Source organism: Rhinatrema bivittatum, chromosome 1 (genome assembly GCF_901001135.1).
Source record: "Rhinatrema bivittatum chromosome 1, aRhiBiv1.1, whole genome shotgun sequence".
In the NCBI taxonomy this organism is placed as follows: domain Eukaryota; kingdom Metazoa; phylum Chordata; class Amphibia; order Gymnophiona; family Rhinatrematidae; genus Rhinatrema; species Rhinatrema bivittatum.
In genome coordinates, this window is record NC_042615.1 from 161,496,501 (window position 1) to 161,523,949 (window position 27,449).

General features: G+C 48.4%; 1 protein-coding gene across 3 annotated transcripts in view; it reads right to left on the reverse strand.

Moving 5' to 3' along the window:
• Positions 1-27,449, reverse strand: part of WDR19 (WD repeat domain 19) — a 410,737-nt gene that overhangs the window by 127,623 nt on the left and 255,665 nt on the right. For all 3 annotated transcript variants that reach the window (XM_029589326.1, XM_029589343.1, XM_029589335.1), the window contains exons 24-26: positions 19,384-19,467; positions 11,139-11,285; positions 6,187-6,311 (exon numbers count right to left, since the gene is read on the reverse strand). In XM_029589326.1, coding sequence (XP_029445186.1) covers positions 6,187-6,311; positions 11,139-11,285; positions 19,384-19,467 — 356 coding nt within the window. The remainder of the gene's footprint in view (positions 1-6,186; positions 6,312-11,138; positions 11,286-19,383; positions 19,468-27,449) is intronic.

The following is a 27,449-nucleotide window of genomic DNA, read 5'->3' on the forward strand; positions in this document are numbered from 1 at the left end:
GATAACAAATGTGAGTGAAATGCCAGTGGTGTAGAAATATAAGCCCGCCAAAGGAACCTATATTGCATTTCATGGAAATACTGATTAGGGGACACTCATTAGGCTATTAAGGCAATGTTGAATCATGACTGCAGTGACCACGAATAGCCGTTGTTGGTCCATCTATCAGCCATCGATTGACTGGGATCTGCTTGCCTCTTGGTCCTGAGATATTAATAATAATAGGACAGGGAGGGTGCCTTCCCCCGGCTCAGTTGTAGCACTCCTTCTAGCGTAGAGAATAGAGCCAGGTTGCGGAGGTCAGCTTCCAGCAGGCGTAAATCTGCCAAGAAAGGTAGGGGGGGGGTTTAGATAGGGGAAGGGAGGGGAAGGTGAGGGGAGGCGGAAGGAAAGTTTCCTCCGAGGCTGCTCCGATTTTGGAGCGGCCTCAGAGGGAACAGGCAGCGCGCGCCGGGCTTGGCGCACGCAGGTTGCACAAATGTGCACCCCCTTGCACGCGCCGACCCCGGATTTTATAAGATACGCACAGCTACGCATGTATCTTATAAAATCCAGCGTACTTTTGTTCGTGCCTGGTGCATGAACAAAAGTACGCGCGCGCGTAAATTTATAAAATCTACCCCAGAGTGTGAAATGCACCAAGACTCAAAGACGTGCCAGACACACACATAAGCGATGGAGGTGGATGTTTTTCTAGCTTTAAGGAGAGTCGCGACTACAGGATCCGGGTACCCCCGGCGTTGGAGTCGCCACCTTTAAAAAGCCATACCGCAGGACAAAAGCGTTCTGCCTGGTCGAAAAATACTGGCCCTTGGTGCAGGAGTCGCAGCAGATGCCCCAGGCGGAGCGGTCCGTCCACCGCCAGGTTGATCAGGTCCACGAACCACGGCCGGCGCGGCCACTCTGGCGCTACGAGGATGACCGGACTCTGGTGCCTCTCTATTCTTTGGAGAACCTTGCCCACTAGTGGCCAGGGTGGGCATACATAGAGCAGAAGATGAGGGGGCCAAGGGAGAACCAGCGTGTCCACTCCTTCTGCGTCTGCGACTGAAACATCTGGCCGCCTTGGCGTTTTGAGAGGTGGCCATGAGATCTAGATGGGGGGTTCCCCCAGCACTGAATGAGAAGCCGAAGTGCCACCTCGAAGAGCTCCCATTCTCCTGGATCCAGACGTTGTCGACTCAAAAAGTCTGCCTGGATATTGTCCACCCCCGCAATGTGTGAGGCTGCCAGATGAGAGAGATGCCTCTCCGCCCAAGACATCAGGATATCCATTTCCAGGGAGACTTGTTGGCTCCTTGTGCCCCCTTGACGGTTGATGTATGCCACAGTGGTCGCGTTGTCAGACAATATCCTGACTGCTCGATGCTGGACGAGCAGGAGAAATTGCTCCAGTGCCAGACGCACTGCTCTTGTTTCCAGCCGATTGATGGTCCACGTGGCCTGTTCCTGTGTCCATAGCCCTTGGGCCGATCTTGACTGGCAAACTGCCTCCCAGCCGGTCAGGCTGGCGTCCGTGGTGACCACCACCCAGTCCGGAACCTCCAGGGGCATTCCCCGAGCCAGATGGAGTGGGTCCAGCCACCACAGGAAGCTGTCCCTGGCTCACTGGGGGAGCGGGAGGACAAGCTGATAGTCCTGAGACACCGGTTTCCAGCGAGAGAGTAGAGCCCTCTGTAAGGGGCGTAGGTGTGCAAATGTCCAGGGTACGAGATCGATGGTGGATGCCATGGATCCGAGAAGCTGCAGGTAATCCCAGGCCGTGGGGGCTGGTAGAGCAGAGAAGCGATGTACTTGTTCTCGAATTGATTGCGCCCAATCCGGACGCAGGTAAACCTTGCCCATGGCCGTGTCGAAGCGCACCCCCAGGAAATCCAAGGTCTGCACCGGGAGGAGGGTGCTCTTGGAGAAGTTGATGACCCAACCCAAGGATTGGAGAAGTTGCACCACTCGAGAGACCGCTGCATGTCCTTGTGCGAGAGTCTTGGCGTGAATGAGCCAATCGTCTAGATACGGGTGAACCAGAATGAATGCCTTCTCGTCTGAGTGCTGCCGCTACCACCACCATCACCTTGGAAAATGTCCGGGGAGCGGTCGCGAGACTGAACGGGAGCGCTTGAAATTGAAAGTGCCGCCCCAGGATCTTGAAGCGAAGAAACTGCTTTTGCTCCTGGAGAATGGGTATGTGTAGGTAGGCCTCCGTCAGGTCTAGCGACGCAAGGAATTCCCCTCTGTGGACCGCCGCTATTACGGACCGTAAAGTCTCCATCCGGAAACGGAGAACTCTGAGTGACTTGTTGACCATCTTGAGATCCAGAATCGGTCGAAAGGAGCCGTCCTTTTTGGGGATCACAAAATAGATTGAATAGTGGCCAGCACCCACCTCCTGTGGGTCTAGAAGTCTGTCGAGGGTCTGATAGACTGCGAGCTGCTTGTGCGGTGATCCGCAGGGGGAGAAAAAGAACCTGTCTCTCGGGGGTCTTACAAATTCCAATGCGTAGCCTCACCTTAAGATGTCCAAGATCCACTGATCCGAGGTGATGCAGACCCACTCCTCGAAGAAGAGCGAGATTCATCCTCCAATCCTGGGGGTCGAGGAGTGGGACACTCTGGCATCACTGAGCGGGCTTGTTGGCAGCCCCGTGGGCCACCCCATCCCTGGCTGGTCTGCAGCCTCGAAAGGACAGAGTCCATGACTGAGACCTGGTGGAGGGAGTCCAGGGTGTCATGTGCCTGGTAGCGCGGGATCTACGCTGCATCCGGAAACAATTTCTGGAGGTATTAAAAGACCTGGAGCCAGAAGATCTGGGTCTGTCCTCAGGGAGTCGGTGTACCACATTTTCCCCCAGAAGCTTGATGATCTGGTCTAGATCCTATCCGAAGAGAAACTTACCTTTAAACGGTAGAGATCCCAACCGCACCTTAGATGATGAGTCTGCTGACCAGTTTCGGAGACACAGGAGGCGTCGGGCCGAGACCACCGATCTAGACAGTACTCTCACCAGATCGTAAAGGGCATCAGCTCCGTAGGCGACAACTGCTTCTAGGCAATCTGCCTGAGCGGCTTCCCCAGGAGTCAGAGCCTGCAAAGTCAACAACTGCTGCACCCATCGAAGGCCCGCTCGCTGTGAAAGAGAAGTGCGAATGGCTGCCCGAAGCCCGAGGGCGGAAACCTCAAAAACCCTCTTGAGTTAGACCTCCAGCTTCTGGTCCTGCAGGTCTCGCAGCGCCGTGCCCCCAGTAACCGGAATGGTTGTATGCTTCGTGACCGCCGAGACTGCAGAGTCCACCATCGGGAACTTAAGGAGGTCCAGTAACTCCTTGGGGAGGGGGTAGAGTTTTTCCATCGCCATGCTGACTTTCAATGACGATTCGGGTGCATCCCATTCCCTGGCAATCAGTTGCATAAAAGTGGGATGGGTAGAAAAGGCTTTAGCTAAGGGGTGGAGGCTCGCCAGGAGTGGATCCCCCTTCTTCCCCGACACGCAGGGCCCTGGCACTTCTTGTGGCGGATCAATGTCCAGCTCCTGAAGGATATGGGGAATGAGGTCATCCAACTCTTCCCTATGAAAAGTGCGCAAAACTCTGGAGTCATCTCCTTCCAGCTGTGCCGCCAGGAGGGGATCATCCAAGCCCGGCAGCAGTGGATCAGTGAGAGCTGGATTGGGGGCTGAAGGAACTCCTGCTACTGGGGGTAGTGCCAGTCCCACCCGGGAAGCCCCTGCCAATGATCCTGACGTCCCGGTCCCAGGGATATCCACCACCCTAGGGACCTTAAACGGTGGAGGCGCTGACGCTGGGTCTGAAACATGGCCCATGCTTGGCATTTATGCGCTGTGCATCAACACCACAAACTCTGTGGTAAAATGAGGCGGCCTCGAGGAGGGCAATGCAGGAGGGTCCCCAGGTTGCCACCCGGGGGCCAAGGGCTGCATCGGGGTAAGAATCAGGGGTGGATTGTCCAGGAGATCCTCCATCTCCTTTCCCTCTGGTTCTGAACACATTGTCTCCGCAGTCAAAATGGCCACCGTTCCTGCCATAGACGGGAGGGGGGCCGACCCAGCAGGATGCAGGCGCGCCGCATCGCACGAGGAAGGCCGTCTCGTCGGCAGCGAGGTGCCCTCCCCACCAGGGAGGCACCGCGAACACACCCCTTCATGGGAGAGCCGGGACCCCGGCTCCCCGCAGGCAGTGCAGCGCTGAGGTCGCGGCATAATGGCCGCGATAGAGGCACCAATGAGAGAGGGGGCCGCAAGGAAACCGGTGCCGTGGGCAGCAGGAAGACGCGTCTGCTGTGCCCCGGCCCTACTGTAGAGCAACTTGCTCTCCTCAGTCGGCGGCCCCGAGGAATGCACGTCTCGGGTCCGCGGACCGAATCGCGGCAAAGGGGGGAGGGGTTGAACCCGTCAGCGGTCACCCCCGAGAGAAACCAGGTCCACAAACCTAAAAAGAAATAAAGAATTTTCCAGGACTTACCCCAGAAGTCAGTCGCAGTGAAAGAGGAATTGAGAAAAAAAACAAAACAGACAAACCCCAAGTCAGAGCTGATTGCAAGTTCTGAAGGGGCAGTGCATAAGAAATAAAACTTGCCTTTTTTTTTTTTTTTTTTTTTAAATAAACTTGATTCACCACAAGAGCAATATGAAGTAGAAATAGGGAAGAAGAACACAATTCTAGAGTCCCGGGGGAGCTAAGGCTCCCCAGCTCCTATCTGCTGGAGTCAGAAGAATACTGAGAGCATACTGAAAGAACTCTGGCTTATAGAGCAGCACCCTCAGAAGTTTGTTCTGACTCCATCTGCTGGATGGGGGACATAATCCACTGTCTGGACTGATCCTGGTACATACAGGGAATGCTTTGTTTGACAATTCCCATTCTCCAGGATTCAAACTCTGTCTCCTGAGAAAGTCTGTTCTTTCATTGTTTTTTCCTGCAATGTGCAAGGCTGAGATCTCCTGAAGATGCACTTCCGCCCATTCCATAAGCTGGGCTATTTCCTGCGATACTTGCTGGCTCTTGGTTACTACTTGCCGATCGACGTAAGCCACTCTCGCTGCATTGTCCGACATTATTTGGACCACTCGGTCCTGCAATCGATCACCGGACCATACGGGCTTCCAACCAATTAATACTCCAGAGAGACTTTTCTGGAATCCAGCACCCTTGTGCTGTCAGCTCCTGACAGTGAGCCCCCCAACCCTGGAGGCTCGCATCTGTCATGAGCACCAGCCAGTCTGGGGAGCTTAGGGAAATCCCCTTTCTCAGATGATCCACCTTTAACCATAGCTGCAGGTGAAAGCATACTTCCTTTGGCGGGTGAAGCCGAATCGAATAGTACTGAGACCGTGGGCTCCAACAAGACAGCAGAGTGTGCTGAAGAGGACGCATATGTGCCCTTGCCCACAGTACATGGGCTGTGTGCGAGCAATGTGTATTTTAAAAGCTGGAAGTTAAGCGCGTAGATACACGTGCATGAGTAATGGAAAAGGGGTGGAACTGGGGGCAGGGCATGGGTGTGTCAGGACGGGGCCTAACTGTATTTTAAAACTGTAGGCTACGGCACGTAGCGGCTTATTAACTGCATAAATTTATGTCTGCTCCTGATGAGGAGTGAGTCTGCAGAAATCGGGTTTTAGGGCTCACATAACAGGATAAGTGGTCCAGGTCATCTAGGGGGCGTGCAGGATGAACAACCAAAAGAGTCTGGATGACCTCGAGATAGACGGAGCAAACTATGGATTAATTGGTAAAACTGGGATTGTCCCTTGTGCGAACATGTTTTAAAATCCACTTACCCACGCACATTAAAGCTGACAATTTCTTAAGAAAGATACGCAAAGTATGTTTGCTCAAGTAACAGTTTAAAATTAGGAGCACACAAATGCATGCTAGGCGTATTTTAAATTTTACACACATAAATGTACGCACAATTTAAAATTCCAGCATATGTTTGCTCATGCGCCCATACGCGCATGCATGAACACCCACATGCTAATATTAAAATTTGCCTGTTAATATTTTAAGAAGTTAGGGAAACCACAATTAACTGCACTAACATTACACTGTGACCAGTTTAACTCAAGATTCCGTTTCCACTGTCATGCATATGAAGGAAGATCTTGCATTATTGATTTTTTAGTAAATCATTTTCTTCCAGTCTAAATCATATAGCCCTTCTGTACATACCTATAATGTCTGCATAAATCTCCATCTGATTGTGCTGCTGGGCCAATTGGAAAGCTTCATCATTACATTTAGACATGACCAGAAACTGGATGGCAGAACCATAATCTCCCAAACGTAGAAAAAACCTAAATATAATAAACGTTATAACTGAGCACTTTTAAAGTAGAAGATATTGGTTAAGAAATTTTATGAAAATACATAGAAACAAAGGGGTAGATTTTAAAAGGTGCGCGCTGGCGCTTGCATGATATAAAATCCATGGCCCACACACACATGCACGCCGGATTTTATAATCTGCACTCACATGTGCGGGCGGCGTGCGCAGGAGGATCTAATTTTGTAAAAGTGCACAAAGTGACGAAATCAGGCCTTCCCTGTTCCCTCCCAGTCCACTCCAATTAAGGAAGTGGACTGGGACAGACATTCCCTAACCCCCTATCTAAACCCCCTCCCTCTTCCCCTCTCCTCCCCACCCCTTTAACCCGTCCTAAATACTTACTGCTCCCCTGGAGTAGAAGTAGTTTGTGCATGCCGGCCAACTGCCAGTGCGTGCTTTGGCTAATGGCCGGCCTCCGGCCCGCCCAGACCACGCCCCTGGCCTGCCCCCTTTTCAGGGCCCGGCAATTATGCGCATATTGTCACTTACGCACTTGGCCAAGCCCTTTTGAAAATGAGCACGGTATACGCAGGGCCCGGCCGCGTGCGTGGCCGATTTAAAATCCAGCCGATAATATAACAACAGATGACAACTGCAAGACACATCTAGTCTACCCAATCTGCTTCCTTTTGCAGATGACATAGATCCCAGTTGGTCGCAGACTTTCCCTTCACTTCTTTGCAACACAGGATATTCTGTGTATGTCCCAAAAGAAGCGAAAATAGCTTAAGGGGACATTAGACTATTTTGAACAGTCATTTTCAGTAAATGTAGTTGTTTATATGGTATAAATCATTGTCTGTGTCATAAAAGGGATATAACTGACAGAGATCATATCACTCCGGTTCTCACAAACTTGCATTAGCTTCCTATTTCTGAGCGCATTAAGTACAAGGTTGCAGTAATAACTTTTAAACGAATCTCCTCTGCTGTTACCCCATGGTATAATGCATTGTTGCGCCTGTACTGTCCTACCTGTCAATTTCGCTCCTCCCAAAGGGGTCTCTGGATGTGCCCTCACCCTTACATGCCAGGCTTTGCTGTACTGGAGACTGTGGTTTCTCAATCGCAGCCCCAATTCTTTGGAATTCTTTTCCTAAATTGTTGCGTTAGTTAGACAGTTTAAAGACCTTCAAGCATTCTTTGAAAACATGGCTATTTAGGCAGGCATTCTATTAGTCTTCTGGATGGTGTTTTAGTATTTTGACATCTTGTAACATGCCTGATTATGGTCTGTGATGTATCTGTACAATTTATGTTTAAAGTTTTATATATGTTAATTTTCTACTTGTACATCACCTAGTATTTGGGCATTAACAAATTTGAATAAAAATGAAGATAAAGAGCCATTACACTCTAAACCAGCGCTTCTCAACCGGGGTGTCGCAACACATCAATGTGTCGCCAAGCAACTGTTGCGACCGTCGCTGCCCGACGTCTCCACCCCGCCCACCTTACCGCTGTGGTGACTCCTTCTTTGCTTGTTGGATGTTTGGCTGCCGCGGCGTTATCTTGCCGCCCTCCTCCGGCGTCCCCGGACCGGCAAGAAGCTGCACTCCGCCATGTTTCCCAGAAGCCTAAGGGCGCCATGCGGCGCAGCCCCATCTCAAGTACCAGCAGTGGCGCGAACCTCAGGGGCGTCCCCCTGAGATGACGTCAACCGCACCGGATATTTAAGGTCTCTGAATTCGCTAACTAATCGAGTCAGCAAGTAAAGTTTTCTTATGCTCCTAGCTACTCTGCCTCCTCGGACTTACCAGGGGTACCTGCTCCTCGGGGGTCTTTCAGGTTGCAGTCTGGAACCGGTACTCGCTCCTCGAGGGCTCACGTTCTCGGACCTGCTTCCGAATACCACTTCTGCCAGGAAGTCATCGCTGCCTACAACACCAGTGAGTTACCATCCTTCTCTCAGAGCTTTACCTAGAACCAGGTACTCGCTCGAGGGCCTAATCCATTCCAGCTCCTGGACTGCTTCAAGAGACTATTGTATGAGTGTTACCATCAAGGTTCTATTCCTGAACTCTGCATACCCTGCCTACTCACTATACTTAGTTTCTCTACAGCTCTGCCATCCTGGGATCGCTGTTCCAGTATCTGAGGGACTACAGCCCAGCCGGGTGCTTCCAGCTCACTACTGCCACCTCTGGTGGTTCAATATACTGTTTAATAAAAGAACTAGTGGTGTCTGTCTCCAAACTCTGAGCCAGACCGGTGGTCCCTCTCGGGATCTTCCTCCCGGGGACGTGGTCATCTGCCACCGGCCCAAGGATCCACCCACAACTATCCCAAACAATAACAGCAACAGCTGGTGTGTCACGGCTCCTGGTATCCCACAGCCCCAGTTATACTTCCCTTTACCTTTTTCCTGCCCCCGCAGGCCAATGGGAAACCTCCTCCCTTCTTCCTGCCCCCGCAGGCCAATTGGAAGCCTCCTCCCTTCTTCCTGCCAGTGGGAGGAGGAAGCCTCTGATTGGCCGGTGGGGCAGGAAGGGGGGCATCTCAAAGCCCAGGGGTGGGGTGGTTTGAGGGGGGCTGGGAGGAGTGTCAGTGTCCAGGCCCGTGGCGGCGAAGAAGCCTGACCCTGTGGCCACCACGGGCTGGAAGTGCTGAAATTAAACACAGCAGCAAGCCAAAGAAATGAGGCCAGCCACGCCAGGAACCGCGATAGAGTAGGGATTCCCCAAAGCTGCAGTGAGTCGCAAGCACAAAGAGGCTGGTTGCTCCGGGGATTCTCTCCCATGCAACAGTGAGCACGGCAGCCATGCTGATTACAGATGGGGCAATTGGAGCTCCCAGCGGCCGTAAAAGCAGGCAGATGGGGGGCCACGGGAGCCTAGAGATATCCCGACAGCCAGAAGAAAGGCTTGAGTGCTGTGGCATATTTTATAAAATAAATGTTTGCTGCTTCAGTGCAGCTGAGAAGGCAGTGGCAGCACTGGAAAATCTGCCACTGCAAAATTAAAGGGGAACACAGCATTGGGGCTCTAAGCAAAGTGTGTGTGAAAGACAGAGACTGGGCAGGGAGGTGACTGGGGGTGTGTGTGAGAGACAGAGACTGGGCAGGGAGGTGACTGGGGTGTGAGAAACAGACTGGGCAGGGAGGTGACTGGGGTGAGTGTTAGAGACAGACTGGGCAGGGAGGTGACTAGGTTGTGTGTGAGAGACAGAGACTGGACAGGGAGGTGACGGGTGTGTGTGAGAGAGCGACTGGGCAGGGAAGTGACTGGGTTGTGTGTGAGAGACAGAGAGAGATAAGACTAGGCAGGGAGGTGACTGGTGTCTCTGTGTGAGACAGATACTGGTCGGAGGGTTTAATTGGTGTGTGTGTGTGTATGACTTGTGGGCCCTAAAGAAGACGACCGTAAGGACAGAGCTTCAGCAGCCGCTGCTGCTCCTGGTATGTGCTTTCCAGGGAAAGGAGTAGGAGAGTTGCTGGAGAGGGTAAGTAAAGGTGGCATTTTAAGTTTATTTTTCTTGACTTACTACCATTTTAATTATTGAGTATTATGTGATGTGTCTGCTGTTTTGAAATATGTTATTGATATTTGGACAATTTTTAATAATTTTTATGAGTTTTAATTGTTTGACGTTATTCTGTTCATCAGCTGTTTTGAAACATTTATTAATATAGTTTTACAGTTATTTCTGTATGGGGATCTATAGCAGCTTGGCTTGTTCTGTTTTCCTAATAGGAGGTGTATTAGTGATTAGGACCTGATTTAATATTTGTAGTGTTGCCTTTTCATAGATAGGGTTGTTATGTGTTCCATAATGCAGGTGTAACTTTGTGCAGATTAGTTTCTGTGCATTATTGCAGATCCTGGGACTGTTAGGGACTATATTTCTCTTTCCATTTCTCCAGGTTTGCACTGCATGCAGAGTGGCTTTTTTTTGGTTTTCCATTCCAGTTTGTCTTCAATTTTATAATGTGTGGTCTTTCTGTACTTGGTGAAGGTAGGTTGTGTGTGTGTGCCCGAGGTGAGGAATTTTACTAGCATGTAGGCAATTGTATCAATCTTATTTGTTGTGTTTTCTTAATAGGATATGCATTAGTGGTAAATTATTAACTTTTCATAAGGAGGGCTATTGTGCCTGGTAGTAAAGGGAGTTTGTTTTGCTTTTACTGAGATATCATCAGAACCAGAATATCTTTTTTTTGCATGGTGAGTTCTTTGGGTAATGCCCTAGTTCTGCTCTGCATCCATTGTTAGGGGTCAAGGGGATTCCCGTGGATGCAGAGTGTATGTTTACATATAGCCCTGTGACGGTCATATGTTCAGTGTGTCATGCATGTGAGAACCATCTGTCAGGTGTGTCCCGGCCAAAAAAGGTTGAGAACCACTGCTCTAAACAACATCCACAATTATGTATATTCTTTTACAGCACTGTCCAATATTGAAAGTATGGTAAAAACTAACAGAATATTAGACTGCTATAGTAAATATAAATGTGGAAAATGGAAGAAACAGGCAAGAAATAAAGCCTAGATCTCCAATGCATGAAAATCTGGTATGATGTCCTACCTATTGCTTGCTACAAACTCATGCTATATGGTTTATTTCATAAAGCAAATGTATATGGTTGACAGACCTAAAAAGTTAGTTTTGAACAAGGACTGCATCATCTGAAAACAATATTTTTTCATTCTAACAATTTTAGATTTCAGTACTTAAACATTTTAAATATATTCAATATTGATGTGCTCAGACAAGCCCTTTACATTTTTTATTTTACACTTTTTGATTCTTAAGTATATTTTCCTTTTACCCTAAATAGAAAAGTTCACTGTAAGTACCTGGCTACCATTTTGGCACCATCAAGAGACTGGGTTTCTCTCACAATGCTCACAGCCTTTTCAGGATTATTCAGATGATCCAGATAAATACGTATTACATTGTCCCAGTCTTTGGCATTTTCATATGCTATGGCAGCTTCTTTATACCTGCAAAAAAAAAATAAGATTCTTGATTTGATTTATTGACTTATTACTCACCTCTACAATTTCAATCAAGGCAAGTTACAGTTAAAATGTTTATAAAATAAAATACACACACAATACACGGACATACAATGAATGACCAGGACTAGCTTCTAGAAGGACAAGGATAATTTGATTAAAATAATCCATAAAATAGATTTACTTATCAGATTTAATAAAACTAACACTTGGGAATAAAGTTCTGAAACATCATACAAAAGGAATAAATAACAAAAAAAAGCAGATAAGTATGTCTAACTCACACAAAATGCCTCCTGAAAAAGATGAGTATTTTTTTAAACTTCATACTTATTGATTTCAAAATTTTGAAGAAGGAATACACCTTACTTACAGAAAATAGAAGTGAATTGTTGAACAATTTACACACAAAAAACAATACATAATACCAGGCCCCTTCATCAAATAAAGCAACAGTAGAAGAGGACGATGAAAAAAAGATTAGGAGATAAAAGAGGAAATAATTTAAAAGAAAACTGGCTTTAACATGAGAGTCAAGCAGTGATATCGCAAGGATTAACCCTAAACATGTTGAGTCCCAGAAACAGGAGATAGAACACTTCTGGAATTAATGAAAGACTTAAGTTGTTCAGGAAGGAAGAACACAAAACAATCATTATATCATCTGACAACACGTTTGTAGGGATATATGAGAACGAAACAGCACCCTATTGATACAGCTTGAGACCTAAGAGCAAGAAAATCTTTTCTTCTCTCTTGCACAGAACGAGCAAAGTCAGGGAAATATGAATCACATGTATGTGAAATAAAGAAGAAATATTCCTGAAATATTTTCTCATCATTTCATTCACATCCTGTTCAGAAATAAGAAAAACAAGCAGCGTAGAGCACTCAATCTCAGCCCTAGAATCCTCAAGAAATGCAATCAAATTTTCAATGACATTAGGCAACTGAGTGGACTGGGACTGCTGAATATTCATTATTAGAAAAAGGAAGAAAAACCATTTTATTTATAGAGGGAACTTTATCAGGCTCAAAGTAAAGAATTTCAAGGAAATACTTCCTCAGAGAGTGGTAGGAATTGTCACCCATCACCTAAGGGGAGTTCAAAAAGCGTAAATTTAAATGCCTGATATGATTTTCAAGAAACTCGAGCCTTTGAAAAAGATTATTTCAGTTTTTAACAACTGTAGAATTAAAGGTCTGAATACTTTGAATAGCAGTCTCTGCAGCAGAGATCTTAGATTTCATTTCACCAAACTGAGCATCACAGATATTCCCCATAGCGTCGACTTTGTTAGAAAGATCAATTTTTGAGTTGCAATCCTTTAAACAGCGACCAAAGCCAACCATCAAATCCCAAATTGCATCTAGGTTGACCAACGCCAGCTTAGAAGGTAAAACTGTAGGCTCACCAAAGGACCCAGAATGAATAGGATCTGGAGCACGAGTTGACATCCGGGCCGAGGAATCCACCATCGGGACCTGATTCTTAATAGGGAATGAGGAAGCTAAGCACACAGCAAAGCTAGCTCCCCCTTGATCTCAAGTAACAAGTGGGGTGATGGCTGCTCAGACGCCAAGTCTCCACACACACTCTCCCCTCCTCTGGTGCAGACAGTGCGTCATCCTGCAGTGCTGCAGATTGCAAAAGGGAAGTGAAACTGCTCCGGCGGGGACTGAAGATCCGGGGGAATGAAAGTAATCTCTCCCGGCGAGACAGGTGCTCCTTCAGTCGCAAGCACAACAGAGCCAGCAGCCGCCCCCCCCACCCCACTGATGAGCCAGACAAAAGAGCTGGTAAAAACTGCTGCCCAGGTAAGAGGAATGCATCCAGAGGGAGGACCCTAACTTTCCATTTGTGTTTGGACGGCATATCTGAAAAAAGTCATACACTCAAGGGGAAACAAAGAGTAGTATCTATGACCGATCTCTCATCATCATCTAAAGAGAGTTGAGTTTTTAACATCAATTTAAACCTTGTTACATCTTCACAAGCAAATATTCATGTAAGCATTACAAGACAACATATTTTCCATTTTTTCTTAAATTACCGGTATGTTTTTTACAGGATGCCATATTAATAGCACTGGAAATTCTGTTTTTTTCAATGTAGTGCTGAGCATGTGTTTAGTGTTCCACAAGGTACACTTGGATTGCTGATAAACTTAGATAAATTACAATAGGTAAGGGAGCTCAATATTCAAAACTGCTTGAATCTACACTGAACAACTGTAACAATACAAAATGTGTCAACACTGTCCTTAACTGAGGCATGCTAGCTCTCATTGCCCCCACCCAGCCACCCATCTCCCACTTGTCTTGCCCTTTTAAAATTAGAGTAACTGAACCTTTATTAAATGGATAAAAATCAGCCACAGTCTTTCTTTAACATGCAATATATACCATCAAGGACAACAGTTACCTAATAGAACAACTGGCCTTACAGCTCACCAGCCTATGGGAGCTTGCGAAGGACTGCATGTTAGACCCTTCTTAAAACTTCAGGACCAGGCAATCTTAAGACAGCAGACAAAAAAATCCTGGATGCAGAGCATTTCCCTGAGGAAAGGGATGATGCCTGAGCCCAGAGGGAAAGGGAAGCCCCAGACGAGACTAGAAGAAGGAACTTTGTTAAATGATTTATGTGTAAACTGCTGATTTTTGTTTCCAGCACTGTTGAGGTAAGCAGGCTTGTGTTTTGTTAATTTTTTATTGTAATAAATAAAACTGAAAAAGTATAGCCAAAGTCCAGACTGAATCTTCTCTCTGGCAAGCCAAAGACCGCTCATAGTGTCAGAGCTATATTGCCTATTAATATAACAGTTACTCCAAACCTAATACAAACCCAACTACTACTGAATAACACCAGTGAGACCCTTCAACTTTCTGTATTGTGAAAGTCTGTAAGCCAGCTGCATTCCGCTCTGAATGCATCTGGCCCGGGTGTGTAGCAAGAGCTGCTCCATGCTGTCTATCACCACCTCACTTTTCCATGGCCATCCTTGCAGCCTTCCCCAGGCCACCACTTCCATGGTCTGGATAAACATATCTTTTGTGTCCTGATTTCCTTTTCTGCCTCCACAGAACACTCCTATCATTGTGTGGGCACCACATGCTTCCAAACATGGAAGAAGGATCCATCTGAAGAAAATAGGATAAAACATGAGCATTGTCATGCTAGGTGTAAAACATTGATAAGACAGGCGAAGAGAGAATTTGAAATAAAGTAGGCCATAGAGGCAAAAACTCATAATAAAATCTTTTTTAAATATATCCAAAGCAAGAAACTTGTGAGGGGAGTCAGTTAGCCCATTAGATGACTGAGGGGTTAAAGGGGCTCTTAGGGAAGATAAGGCCATTGCAGAAAGACCAAATAAATTCTTTGCTTCCGTGTTTACTAATGAGGATGTTGGGGAGATATCAGTTCCGGAGATGGTTTTCAAGGGTGATGAGTCAGACGAACTGAACCAAATCACTGTGAACCGGGAAGATGTAGTAGGCCAGATTGACAAATTAAAGAGTAGCAAATAACCTGGACCGGATGGTATGCATCCTAGGGTACTAAAGGAACTCAAAAATGAAATTTTTGATCTATTAGTTAAAATTTGTAACCTATCCTTAAAATCATCCATTGTACCTGAAGACTGAGGGTGGCCAATGTAACCCCAATATTTAAAAAGGGCTCCAGAGGTGTTACGGGTAACAATAGACCAGTGAGCCTGACTTCAGTGCCGGGAAAAATAGTGAAAACTATTCTAAATATCAAAATCATAGAGCATACAGAAAGACATGGTTTAATGGAACACGGTCAACATGAAGTTACCCAAGGGAAGTCTTGCCTAAGAAATCTGCTTCATTTTTTTGAAGGGGTTAATAAACATGTGGATAAAAGTGAACCAATAGATGTAGTGTATTTGGATTTTCAGAAGACGTTTGACAAAGTCCCTCATGAGAGGCTTCTAAGAAAACTAAAAAGTCATGGGATAGGAGGCGATGTCCATTCAGGGATTACAAACTGGTTAAAAGACAGGAAACAGAAAGTAGGATTAAATGGTCAATTTTCTCAGTGGAAAAGGGTAAATAGTGGAGTGCCTCAGGGATTTGTACTTGGACCGGTGCTTTTCAATATATATATATATCTAAATGATCTGGAAAGGAATATGACAAGTGAGGTAATCAGATTTGCAGATGATACAAAGTTATTCAGAGTAGTTAAATCACAAGCGGACTGTGATACATTACAGGAGGACCTTGCAAGACTGGAAGATTGGGCATCCAAATGGCAGATGAAATTTAATGTGGACAAGTGCAAGGTATTGCTTACAGGGAAAAATAACCCTTGCTGTAGTTACACGATGTTAGGTTCCATATTAGGAACTACCACCCAAGAAAAAGATCTAGGCATTATAGTGGATAATACTTTAAAATTGTCGGCTCAGTGTGCTGCAGCAGTCATAAAAGCAAAGAGAAAGCAAAATTGCTTACCTTGTAATAGGTGTTATCCCAGGACAGCAGGATGTAGTCCTCACATATGGGTGACATCATTGATGGAGCCCTGGTACGGAAAACTTTCTGTCAAAGTTTCTAGAAACTTTTGACTGGCCCTGTGAGTCCACTGAGCATGCCCAGCATGACATGATATTCTCTGCCACAGGGGTCTCTCTTCAGTCTCGTATGTAGCAATAAGCTTTAGCAAAAATAAAATAATAAAACATATTGGACCCAACTCCACAGGGTGGCGGGTGGTTTTCGTGAAGACTACATCCTGCTGTCCTGGGATAACACCTATTACAAGGTAAGCAATTTTGCTTTATCCCAGGACAAGCAGGATGCTAGTCCTCACATATGGGTCCACAAATTGGAGAACCTCCAATGTTTGTTGCCGTGAATCTTCCTCTGTCACCCAAGGTGAAGGGTATGGTGTCCGCCATATCCTGGATGAAATTTGTGAATGATAAATCCTCCGGTGGAGATTTCTTCCTTGGGTCTGGAGGTGAAGGATCTGACATGAATTTTCAGATGAAGTGTCTGTGTGTCCTTCATCCCAAGTATTGTATGGATCTTCTCGAGAAGGAGATACTGAAGAAGATCTAGGCAGACAAGGAAACCCTGAAGGACCTGGTTGCAGGTCATCGAGGGGTATCCCTTCAGGCTGTTCTTTCCGAGGCTTGGGAGGAAAAGCACAGACTACCTCGTCAAATCTCTTCATTATGAGTTGATAGAGTGCTAGTTCTGGATGTCCTGGGTCCCCAGGTGTGATTGGCATTGATGGTATCGGGGCTGATATCGAAGATGGCACTGGTGTCATCGATGGTCGTGCCGGTATCACTTTAGGCTGAGGTGCCAGCATCGGTGTAGGCACCGGCATCGACAGAATTGTCGGCATCGGTGTAGGTACCGGTATCAACGGAGTAGTCAGCATCGGTGTAGTCACCGGCTTCGGTGGAATCACTGGCATCGGTGATACTACTGGCATCGGTTCAGGAACCGGCATCGGTGGAGGCACTGGCAAAGCCACCGGAATGGGCATCTGCTCCTTAAGGGCCTGGAGCATCGCTTGCCGGATAAAATCCGACAATTCCTGCGGAACAGCTGGTGCAGGCAGAGCAGCTGAACGTGGTGGAGGCATCGATACTCCTTCCACAGAGCCCTGTGGAGGTTCGACTACTGGTGTTTCTTCGCGAGGTGAAGGCCCCGACGTCGAGGGTAGCGGTGTTTCCTGAAGTTTTAGCCGCTTAGCTATCGGTTCCTCCGGGGAGAGAAGCGCCGTTGGAATCGGTGTTTCGATCGGTGTTCGATCACTGACATTGTCGATGCTATCGATGTCAATGGCGATGGATGGTCTCCGGACCCCTCCAGACGACGTTTTTCATTTTCAGAGGTCCCGGTTGTCCAGATGCCTGCTGTCCCAACATATCCCAATGTATTGATCCTGATGTTCTCCTTGTTAGCAGCCCACGCCTCCGGAGGTCCCTTGCTTTTAAAGTTCCAAGTTCTGAGTTCCAATCCTGAGCCTTGTATCCTGTCCCGACCTTGAAGGGTCTTGGGTCTGCTTCTTCCCTGACCCATGAAAGAAAGATCTAGGTGTCATAGTGGATAACACATTGAAATAGTCGGTACAGTGTGCTACTGCAGTCAAAAAAGCAAACAATGTTGGGAATTATTAGAAAGGGAATGGTGAATAAAATGGAAAATGTCATAATGCCTCTGTATCGCTCCATGGTGAGACCGCACCTTGAATAATGTGTACAATTCTGGTCGCCGCATCTCAAAAAAGATATAATTGCGATGGAGAAGGTACAGAGAAGGGCTACCAAAATGATAAGGGGAATGGAACAACTCCCCTATGAGGAAAGACTAAAGAGGTTAGGACTTTTCAGCTTGGAGAAGAGACGACTGAGGGGGGATATGATAGAGGTGTTTAAAATCATGAGAGGTCTAGAACGGGTAGATGTGAATCGGTTATTTACTCTTTCGGATAGTAGAAAGACTAGGGGGCACTCCATGAAGTTAGCATGGGGCACATTTAAAACTAATCGGAGAAAGTTCTTTTTTACTCAACGCACAATTAAACTCTGGAATTTGTTGCCAGAGGATGTGGTTAGTGCAATTAGTATAGCTGTGTTTAAAAAAGGATTGGATAAGTTCTTGGAGGAGAAGTCCATTACCTGCTATTAAGTTCACTTAGAAAATAGCCACTGCCATTAGCAATGGTAACATGGAATAGACTTAGTTTTTGGGTACTTGCCAGGTTCTTATGACCTGGAATGGCCACTGTTGGAAACAGGATGCTGGGCTTGATGGACCCTTGGTCTGACCCAGTATGGCATTTTCTTATGTTCTTATGTTCTCATGTCTTCAGTTCCTCATCTGAGTCTCCAAGTTCCTCGTCTGAGTCTCCATGCTCTAAGTTCCTCGTGTTCCTGCTCCTACGTTCCTGTCTCTGTCCTAGTGTTCCTGATTTGGCCTGTTCCGATCCTCAACCTCCATCTGGCCTCCCGCACTCAATGTTCTGAAGCGGCAGATCCAGAAGGGCTATCGAGTGGCTGGAGGGCTACTCTTGAGACCAGCATTGCGTTGCTGGCCTCGCTGGTGCGTGGAGGTCCAGTGGAGGGGTGTTCCTGTCTCGTTCCCGTCCCATCGTTCCTTGCTTCTGATCCGTCCAGCTCTGTTCCTGTTCCGCCCGTACCTGCACACACACCTCTCCAAGGGGTGCGACTCGCGGCCCACCTCGAGCTGTCCCGTGGCCTAAGGGCTCCCGCTCTCCTATGAGCTAACGATGCGCTTCTGAGCCCTCGCCATCGGCACCAGAAGGCTGTGCTCGCAACGAATATAGTTTGTAGTTTCACAATTTGAGCCTTCCTTAGGTTCCTCCTCTTTCCGGGTTTCTTCTTCGCTCTTGGGCCTGGCTAGTTAGAGTCCCTTCCTGGGGTCTTCTGCCCAGGACCAGGATTCCCTACTGTAAAAGGTTTAAAGTGGACCTGGCCAGATCTCTAGAGCCAGTCCTTTTAAGGTGTTCTAATGTTTTCTCCTATATACCACTTCACACCCCCGTCAATCATCTTCTTCAAGCTGAAGAGCCCTAACCTGTTTAGCCTTTCATAAGAGCGCTGTTCCAACCTTTTAACCATTAATGTTGCCCTTTTCCATACCTTTTCTAACTCTGCTATATCCGTTATGAGTGGGATGACCAAAATTGCACACAATACTGAAGCTGCAGCCGCGCCATTGGTCTATACAGTATGCACCTGCATTAAAGCAGACACAGAAGTATGCATAAAAAATGATGCACAGAGATTGATTATGCAATCTCTATGTATAAATTCCCTCCTGATTTGCTGCTCACTTTTCGTTATGGATTAAAAAGTATGCACACTGTATCAGCACATGTGCTTTTACCTGCACAAGTGGGTGGGTGAATAAACTATGCAAATTGCTCTGGTTATTGGATTATTGCTGCTGTGTAGCCATCAGATACATATGTTCACATATATTCTTATCTTCAAAATTTAAAGCTAAATTCCAAAATTTATAGCTGTTAAACTAATCTCAGACATTTAGTTACAGAGACGAAACACACCTGCCATCCACTTCTTTAGCCTTGGCATACTGCAAGTGAATCTTGGGAGAGGTCACAGTAGGAAGTAACTCTCCAACTTTTGCCCTGGAAAATAGAAGCATAAAATTTAAATATAATGAAATATCACTCAGTTTGTACAGAGAGAAGCAAGAAAAAAAAAACTATCTAAAACAAAACCAACTCTCCAATTGGAGTACACACAATAAGTCCTTGGGACATATACGTGTAAGTATTCAGTAAGTCAGCCAGAGATGACGTTATCTGGGTAAAGTTACCCAGATAACTTTAGCCAAATATTCAGCAGGGCAAATCTCTCACTGAATATCCTTGGCTAAAGTTATCATGATAAAGATATCAGGGTAGGGGAAGGATAGTCAGCAAGCCAGCAATCAGTTAAAGTTAGCCATTGGCACTGAAAATCTATGCTAACCAGCTAAGTAGAAACCCTATGGCATAAAGGCTGCCACCCATTGTCCCTCTCACCTCCTGATTCCCTCATCCAGAATGTGTGTACTGATGCCTGCTGCCCGCCCCCCATCCCGAGCACCTTATGAACAAAAAATGTGTGTGTTGGCCCCCCATGCACCTAAACCCACACTATCCCCTTCAAATGTAATTAGAAAGAAAAAAACAGCAAAGCTGTGATCGGTACAGCTCAAATCCTGCATACCTCATCACCTTGCCTGCACAAAATTAAGACTCTAAGTGCCACATTTCTCTTCTGAACCTGACACCCACCCCCCCCCCTCGCAAACCAGTGTGTAACCTCTGAATCTATGTCCCAAGAACAGCAACACAGGACACCAAGGAGGAGGTGCTACACCTGCCTTTTCTTCCATTCGGCTTGGTGGGAGTGGGGGTTTCAGGCTGCAACTATTTCAGCTTTTATTTTTTTTACATTTGAAGGGGATGGGAATGAGTTTGGGGGTGGGCCAGTGCAAACATTTGTCAACAAGGAGATCAGGAGGTGGGGGGCCAGCTACTTAGCCCCTTATTTTATTTTGGAGAGGAGGGTTTTATCATTCATTAGGCTAACTTTAGGACTGCTCTGCAATAGGGAAAAGCAGAAAGATGTCAGATCCAGGAAGATGTCAGATCCAGATGTCAGATCCAGGAAGATGGCATCTGGACATGAAACTACTAAGACATCAATCCAATGGATTTGAATTTGTTTTTTATATTCTGCTTTTCAGCACTTCAAAGTGTACATCAAAGCAGATTACATTCAGGTACTAAAGTTATTTCCCTATCCCCACAGGGCTTACAATCTAATTTTGTTCTTGAGGCAATGGAAGATAAAGTGACTTTCCCAAGATCACAAGGAGCGACATGTGAATCAGGCCTGCCACACTGAAAAGGACGTGAAGGGACACCTGATCTACCAATGCTGAGGCCTTGCTCTACCCAAAGAGTGAGAACCAAATCTGCCCTGCCGGAGCATCACAAACTCTTTTTTTTCCCTGTAAGGAGGTGTCCTCTCATTGACCCCCGAGAGTTCATGTACACCTGAAACCAAAACTAACCCTTCCCAAAGGAAGAGGCCTACTACCACCCCCTCTTGCAATAGACCTACAAGGGCTGGTTGGTCCAGAGTCCAGCAGAGAGTTTGCTTGCAAAACAAAAGACCAGCTTGTATACAAAATCCCACAAGAGTTAAAATATGCATAAATGGATGCCCATAGGGGGCATCATAAATTTGAAGGCCCCCAATAACCATACCAAGGAGAAGCCAGCTTCTGCTCAACCTAGGGCCACATTTTATTTATTTATTTATTTAACATTTTTATATACCAAAATTCATGTAGCAAAGATACATATCACTTCTGTTTACATTATAACATTGACAAGCATGTAAGAATGCGATTACATTGAACAAGGGAGATAAACTTGGATCAAAAGGAACTGGGGAATAAAATGCAGCAAATAAATAAAATACAACGAATAAATAATAAGAAGAAGAAGATTCTTTAGTGGAGCTAAGACTAACCTGGCTAAAGATCTAGGTGCATACTGGATTAGATTAAAGTCATGGTACATGGAGCAAAGTTACATTATTTATGTACATGCAAGAATAGTTTAGAAAGGGGCAACGCTGTGGCAGACCACCTATGGATGCCACCATTTTAAAAACCAGCCCTGCATACACCAGGTAGTGTAACAAAAGTGCTAAACAGCACACACAATACAGGCCAAAAGAACTATCATGCTTTTTTTGTTGTTGTTGTTGAGACTAGCCCTATCACACAGCCCTGCAATCCTTTGTATGCTGAGTCCTTCCTAGGGGAATGGCAGCTCGCATGGTAACCAAGCCCAAAGTATGCAGTTAGCAAAACTCAGTTGCATCACTGATTACCACCAGTTTCCCCTGGTGAAGCAGAGAGCTATGCTGGATAAGCGTGAAGTATCAGTCTTTCTCCCCTGTCGTTGAAGCAGAGAGCTATGCTGGATAAGTATCGGTCTTTCTCCCTTGCCGTTGAAGCAGAGAGCTATGCTGGATATGCGTAAAGTATCAGTCTTTCTCCCCTGCCGTTGAAGCAGAGAGCTATGCTGGATAAGTATCGGTCTTTCTCCCTTGCCGTTGAAGCAGAGAGCTATGCTGGATATGCATTGAAAGTGAAGTATCAGGCTTATTTGGTTTGGGGTAGTAACCGCCGTAACAAGCAAGCTACTCCCCGCTTTTTTGTGAATGCAAATCCTTTTGTCCACATTTCCTCTTGCCGTTGAAGCTTAGAGCAATGTTGGAGTCGCATTAACCATGTGTATGTTTATTGAATAAGGGTATTATCTCCAGGTAGTAGCCGTCATTCCCGCGAGCCACCCACTCTTCATTCATGTCCTCTAGACTTTATGGATCCACAGTGTTTATCCCACGCCCCTTTGAAGTCCTTCACAGTTCTGGTCTTCACCACTTCCTCTGGAAGGGCATTCCAGGCATCCACCACCCTCTCCGTGAAGAAATACTTCCTGAAATTGGTTCTGAGTCTTCCTCCCTGGAGGAACTAGTCCCTTGTGGAGTTCTGTCTTGCAGATGAACTTGCCCAGTAGTGGCCATGGGGGGAAGGCGTATAGTAAGACTTCCTCTTGTTACAGTTTTGGCTGCAGTGCAACCGCCTCTCCTGGCTCTCCTGACAGGCCCAGGCCATCTCCCCTGTCCACTCTATGTTCTGGGTTGGCCCTTATAACCCTGCCTGACAGTTCCCTCGGTGCTTCGGCATCGAGCTCACCTGGGCTCCCTGCTCTAGCCCTGCGCGGCCTTCGGGCCTTTCCTTGCCTTGTCCTGCGCGGCCTTCGGGCCTTTCCTTGCCTTGCACGGCCTTCGGGCCTTCTTCCTCGCTTTTCTTACCTGGCCTACGGGCCTTCTGACCTGCCTGCTCTGCTTACGGTGTGTGGCCTACGGGCCTTCTGTGTATGTGTGGCCTATGGGCCTTCTGACCTGCCTTGCCCTGCTTACGGTGTGTGGCCTACGGGCCTTCTGTGTGTGTGTGGCCTACGGGCCTTCTCTGCCTTGCCTTGCTTACTGTGTGTGGCCTACGGGCCTTCTGTGTGTGTGTGGCCTACGGGCCTTCTGACCTGCCTTGCCCTGACCCAGCCTGAACCCAGACACTGCTACTTGCCGCCTGCCCTGACCCAGCCTAGACCCAGACACTGCTACTTGCCGCCTGCCCTGACCCAGCCTGAACCCAGACACTGCTACTTGCCGCCTGCCCTGACCCAGCCTGAACCGAGACACTGCTACTTGCTGCCTGCCCTGACCCAGCCTGGAACCAGACACTGTTTCTAGCCATTCCTGTCTCTCTCCACCTGGAGCCACCCTGCTGGGTGGTGTTCACGACTCCTGACCGGAGCCCAAGCGTAACAGTATGCCGAAGCCATCAAATTTCCAGGTGAAGAGATAGGTCTTGGTACTACCGGTGAGCCAATTTTTTCTTTTTCCTTCTACTCATATTATGCCTCAGCCTCCAAGTTTTTATGTCTGTGCTTGTTGCCAGACTTTGAATTATCCCAGTTACAAGAACTGTCTTGCCTGTCAACTCTCAGACCAAGAACACTGGGTATGCAGTGGTTGTCATAAGAGGAACGTCTCAGTCTATCAGGAATGTTTAAATTGTTTAAATCCTAAACCAGGGTGGTGGAAATGCTCCTGTCTTCCGTGTCTGTTACCACCAGGCAAACCCTGCCCCCGTTGTTCTGCTTTAGGATCAGCTGTTCCATTAGAAAAAACAATCAGCTCTCCTAACCGGTATTCTGCTTCTGGCTCCACTAAAACAGACATTTTAGCTGGCAGTTTGTGGATAGAAAAACCCAGGACTTACCTGGCCAAGAAGGTTTCTGTGACACCAGTGCTAGAGCCTCAGGAACAGGTTTCTCTCAAACGGAGAGAGTTGATTAACTCTAGCAGGGCTCTGCTTCCCACAGCTGCTGTTGAGACACTAACGAGCACATTCCCTAGACGTCCTAGAACTGCCTGTGCCTTCTCTAAACTGCTCCTCCAGAAACAAAATAAGGAGCCTCAGAGTTTGGCTCGGGGTATCAAGCCCACAGCAGTGCAATCTGTGTCTTCTATGTGCACTGCTTCTAACCTTGCTGCTCTGCCATCTGAGCCTGTTTCATCACCCCAAGAGGGGGCCAAGCCTGCTGCATCGCCCCAAGAGGGGGCCAAGCCTGCTGCATCGCCCCAAGACGGGTCCGAGCCTGCTGCATCGCCCCAAGAGGGATCCAAGCCTGCTGCATCACCCCAAGAGGGGGCCAAGCCTGCTGCATCGCCCCAAGAGGGGTCCGAGCCTGCTGCATCGCCCCAAGAGGGATCCAAGCCTGCTGCATCACCCCAAGAGGGGGCCAAGCCTGCTTCATCGCCCTGAGAGGGGTCCGAACCTGCTACAACGCCCGGAGAGGTGTTCGAGCCTGCTTCATCGCCCCGAGAGGGGTCCGAACCTGCTACAACGCCCGGAGAGGTGTTCGAGCCTGCTTCATCGCCCCGAGAGGGGTCCGAACCTGCTACAACGCCCGGAGAGGTGTTCGAGCCTGCTTCATCGCCCCGAGAGTGGTCCAAGCCTGCTTCATCGCCCCGAGAAGGGTCTGAGCCTGCTTCATTACCCCGAGAAGGGTCTGAGCCTGCTTCATTGCCCCGAGAGGGGTCCGAACCTGCTACAACGCCCGGAGAGGTGGTCAAGCCTGCTTCATCGCCCCGAGAGGGGTCCGAGCCTGCTTCATCGCCCCGAGAGGGGTCCGAGCCTGCTTCATCGCCCCGAGAGGGGTCCGAACCTGCTACAACGCCCGGAGAGGTGTTCCAACCTGCTGTTTCATCCCGAGAGGGGCCCGAGCCTGCTGCGCTACCCCGAGACGAGCCTGCTAAACCGGTCCTGCTGCCACCCCCGGAGGGGCTCAAACCGGTACCACTAACAGACTTTCTGACTCAGCCATCTGAGCCTGTTGAATTGCTCCAGCTGTTGCTGCCCTCGGAGGGGTCTGATTTCATTTTTGAGTACCCCCTGCTAAGATGGGACCCAGGAGGAGGGGGAGGCCTTGCGGAGGGGGTACTGTTACAGTTTTGGCTGCAGTGCAACCGCCTCACCACCAGGGGTCCCTCTAGTGCTGGCTCTCCTGACAGGCCCAGGCCATCTCCCCTGTCCACTCTATGTTCTGGGTTGGCCCTTATAACCCTGCCTGACAGTTCCCTCGGTGCTTCGGCATCGAGCTCACCTGGGCTCCCTGCTCTAGCCCTGCGCGGCCTTCGGGCCTTTCCTTGCCTTGTCCTGTGCGGCCTTCGGGCCTTTCCTTGCCTTGCCTTGCACAGCCTTCGGGCCTTCTTCCTCGCTTTTCTTACCTGGCCTACGGGCCTTCTGACCTGCCTGCTCTGCTTACGGTGTGTGGCCTACGGGCCTTCTGTGTAGGTGTGGCCTACGGGCCTTCTGACCTGCCTGCTCTGCTTACGGTGTGTGGCCTACGGGCCTTCCGTGTGTATGTGTGGCCTACGGGCCTTCTGACCTGCCTGCTCTGCTTTCGGTGTGTGGCCTACGGGCCTTCTGTGTGTGTGTGTGTGGCCTACGGGCCTTCTGACCTGCCTTGCCCTGCTTACGGTGTGTGGCCTACGGGCCTTCTGTGTGTGTGTGGCCTACGGGCCTTCTCTGCCTTGCCTTGCTTACTGTGTGTGGCCTACGGGCCTTCTGTGTGTGTGTGGCCTACGGGCCTTCTGACCTGCCTTGCCCTGACCCAGCCTGAACCCAGACACTGCTACTTGCCGCCTGCCCTGACCCAGCCTAGACCCAGACACTGCTACTTGCCGCCTGCCCTGACCCAGCCTGAACCCAGACACTGCTACTTGCCGCCTGCCCTGACCCAGCCTGAACCGAGACACTGCTACTTGCTGCCTGCCCTGACCCAGCCTGGAACCAGACACTGTTTCTAGCCATTCCTGTCTCTCTCCACCTGGAGCCACCCTGCTGGGTGGTGTTCACGACTCCTGACCGGAGCCCAAGCGTAACACTTCTGGCCAGGTCTGGACAAGGGCGTCAAACCCTTGGGAGTGTGGCTCTCATCTGCGGCTGAAGAACCTGGGGACTTGGGCACTGAGGTAGGTGGCCAGTAGATCCATGGCTGGTAGGCCCCAGCGATTCACTATCAGTTGGAAAGCTGTGATGGACAGCGTCCATTCCCCTGGGTCCAGGCTCTCTCTGCTGAGGAAATCTGCTGAGATATTGTCTTTTCCTGCGATGTGGGACGCCAAGATCCCTTGTAGGTTTATCTCCGCCCATGCCACGAGAGAATCTATCTCCAGGGTCACCTGCTGGCTCCTGGTTCCTCCTTGGCGGCTGATGTAGGCCACCGTTGTGACGTTGTCCAACATTACTCAAATCGCTTTGTCTCAGAGTCTATGGCTGAATTGCTGGCAAGCTAGTCTAACTGCTTGAGCTTCCAGGCGGTTTATGTTCCATCCCGCCTCTTCCTTGCACCATTGTCCCTGGGCCATCAGTTTCTGGCAGTGGGCTCCCCACCCTCGCAGGCTCGCATCTGTGGTGAGCAAGATCCAGTTCGGTGGGGATAGGTTTACTCCTCTGCTTAGGAGATCTTCCTGTAGCCACCACCGAAGCTGAGAACGTACCTCTGCTGGTAGCTGGAGGTGAATTGAGTAGTCCTGGGACAGTGGGTTCCAGCGTGAGGATAAGGATTGCTGGAGTGGTCACATGTGGGCCCTTGCCCATGGAACGACTTCCAGGGTTGATGCCATGAGGCCTAGGACTTGAAGATAGTCCCATACTCTGGGGTGCGCACTGGTCATCAATCGTCGCAACTGTTCCATCAGCTTCCTTCTCCTCAGGGGAGGAAGAAAGACTTTGTTCTGTTTGGTATCGAAATGGGCCCACAGCTACTCTAGAGACTGGGAGGGCTGCAGATTGCTCTTGCCCGTGTTTATGACCCAACCGAGCTCCTGCAGTAGGTTCTTGACTTTGCTGGTCACCTGCTGGCTCTCTTCCGAAGACTTTGCCCTGATCAGCCAGTCGTCCAGGTAAGGGTGAACCAAGATCCCTTCCTTCCTTAGTGTTGTCGTTACAACCACCATGATTTTGGAGAATGTTCTGGGGGTGGTTGCTAGGCCAAAGGGTAGCGCTCGGAACTGGTAATGGTGACCCAGTATCGCAAAGCTTAGAAAATGTTGGTGCTCTTGATGGACTGGAATGTGAAGGTAGGCTTCGGAGAGGTCCAGGGAGATCAGGAATTCCCCTGGTTGTACTGCCATTATTACAGAATGAAGGATCTCCATGCGGAAGTGTAGTATCCGCAGATGACGGTTGACGTTCTTGAGATCCAAGATGGGCCAGAATCAACCTTCCTTCTTGGGAACGATAAAATAGATGGAAAAGCGCCCGTATTTTGTTGGGGCGCAGGAACCAGAGTTATTGCCTTCAGACAGAGTAATCTTGTCAGACTGGTTTCCACTGCCAGTCTTTTGGTATGGGAATGGCAGGGTGACATCATAAATTTGTCCTGAGGAATGCTGCGGAACTCGAGAGCAACCTTCTAGAATGATGTTTAGTACCCATTTGTCCGACGTGATCTCGATCCATCTT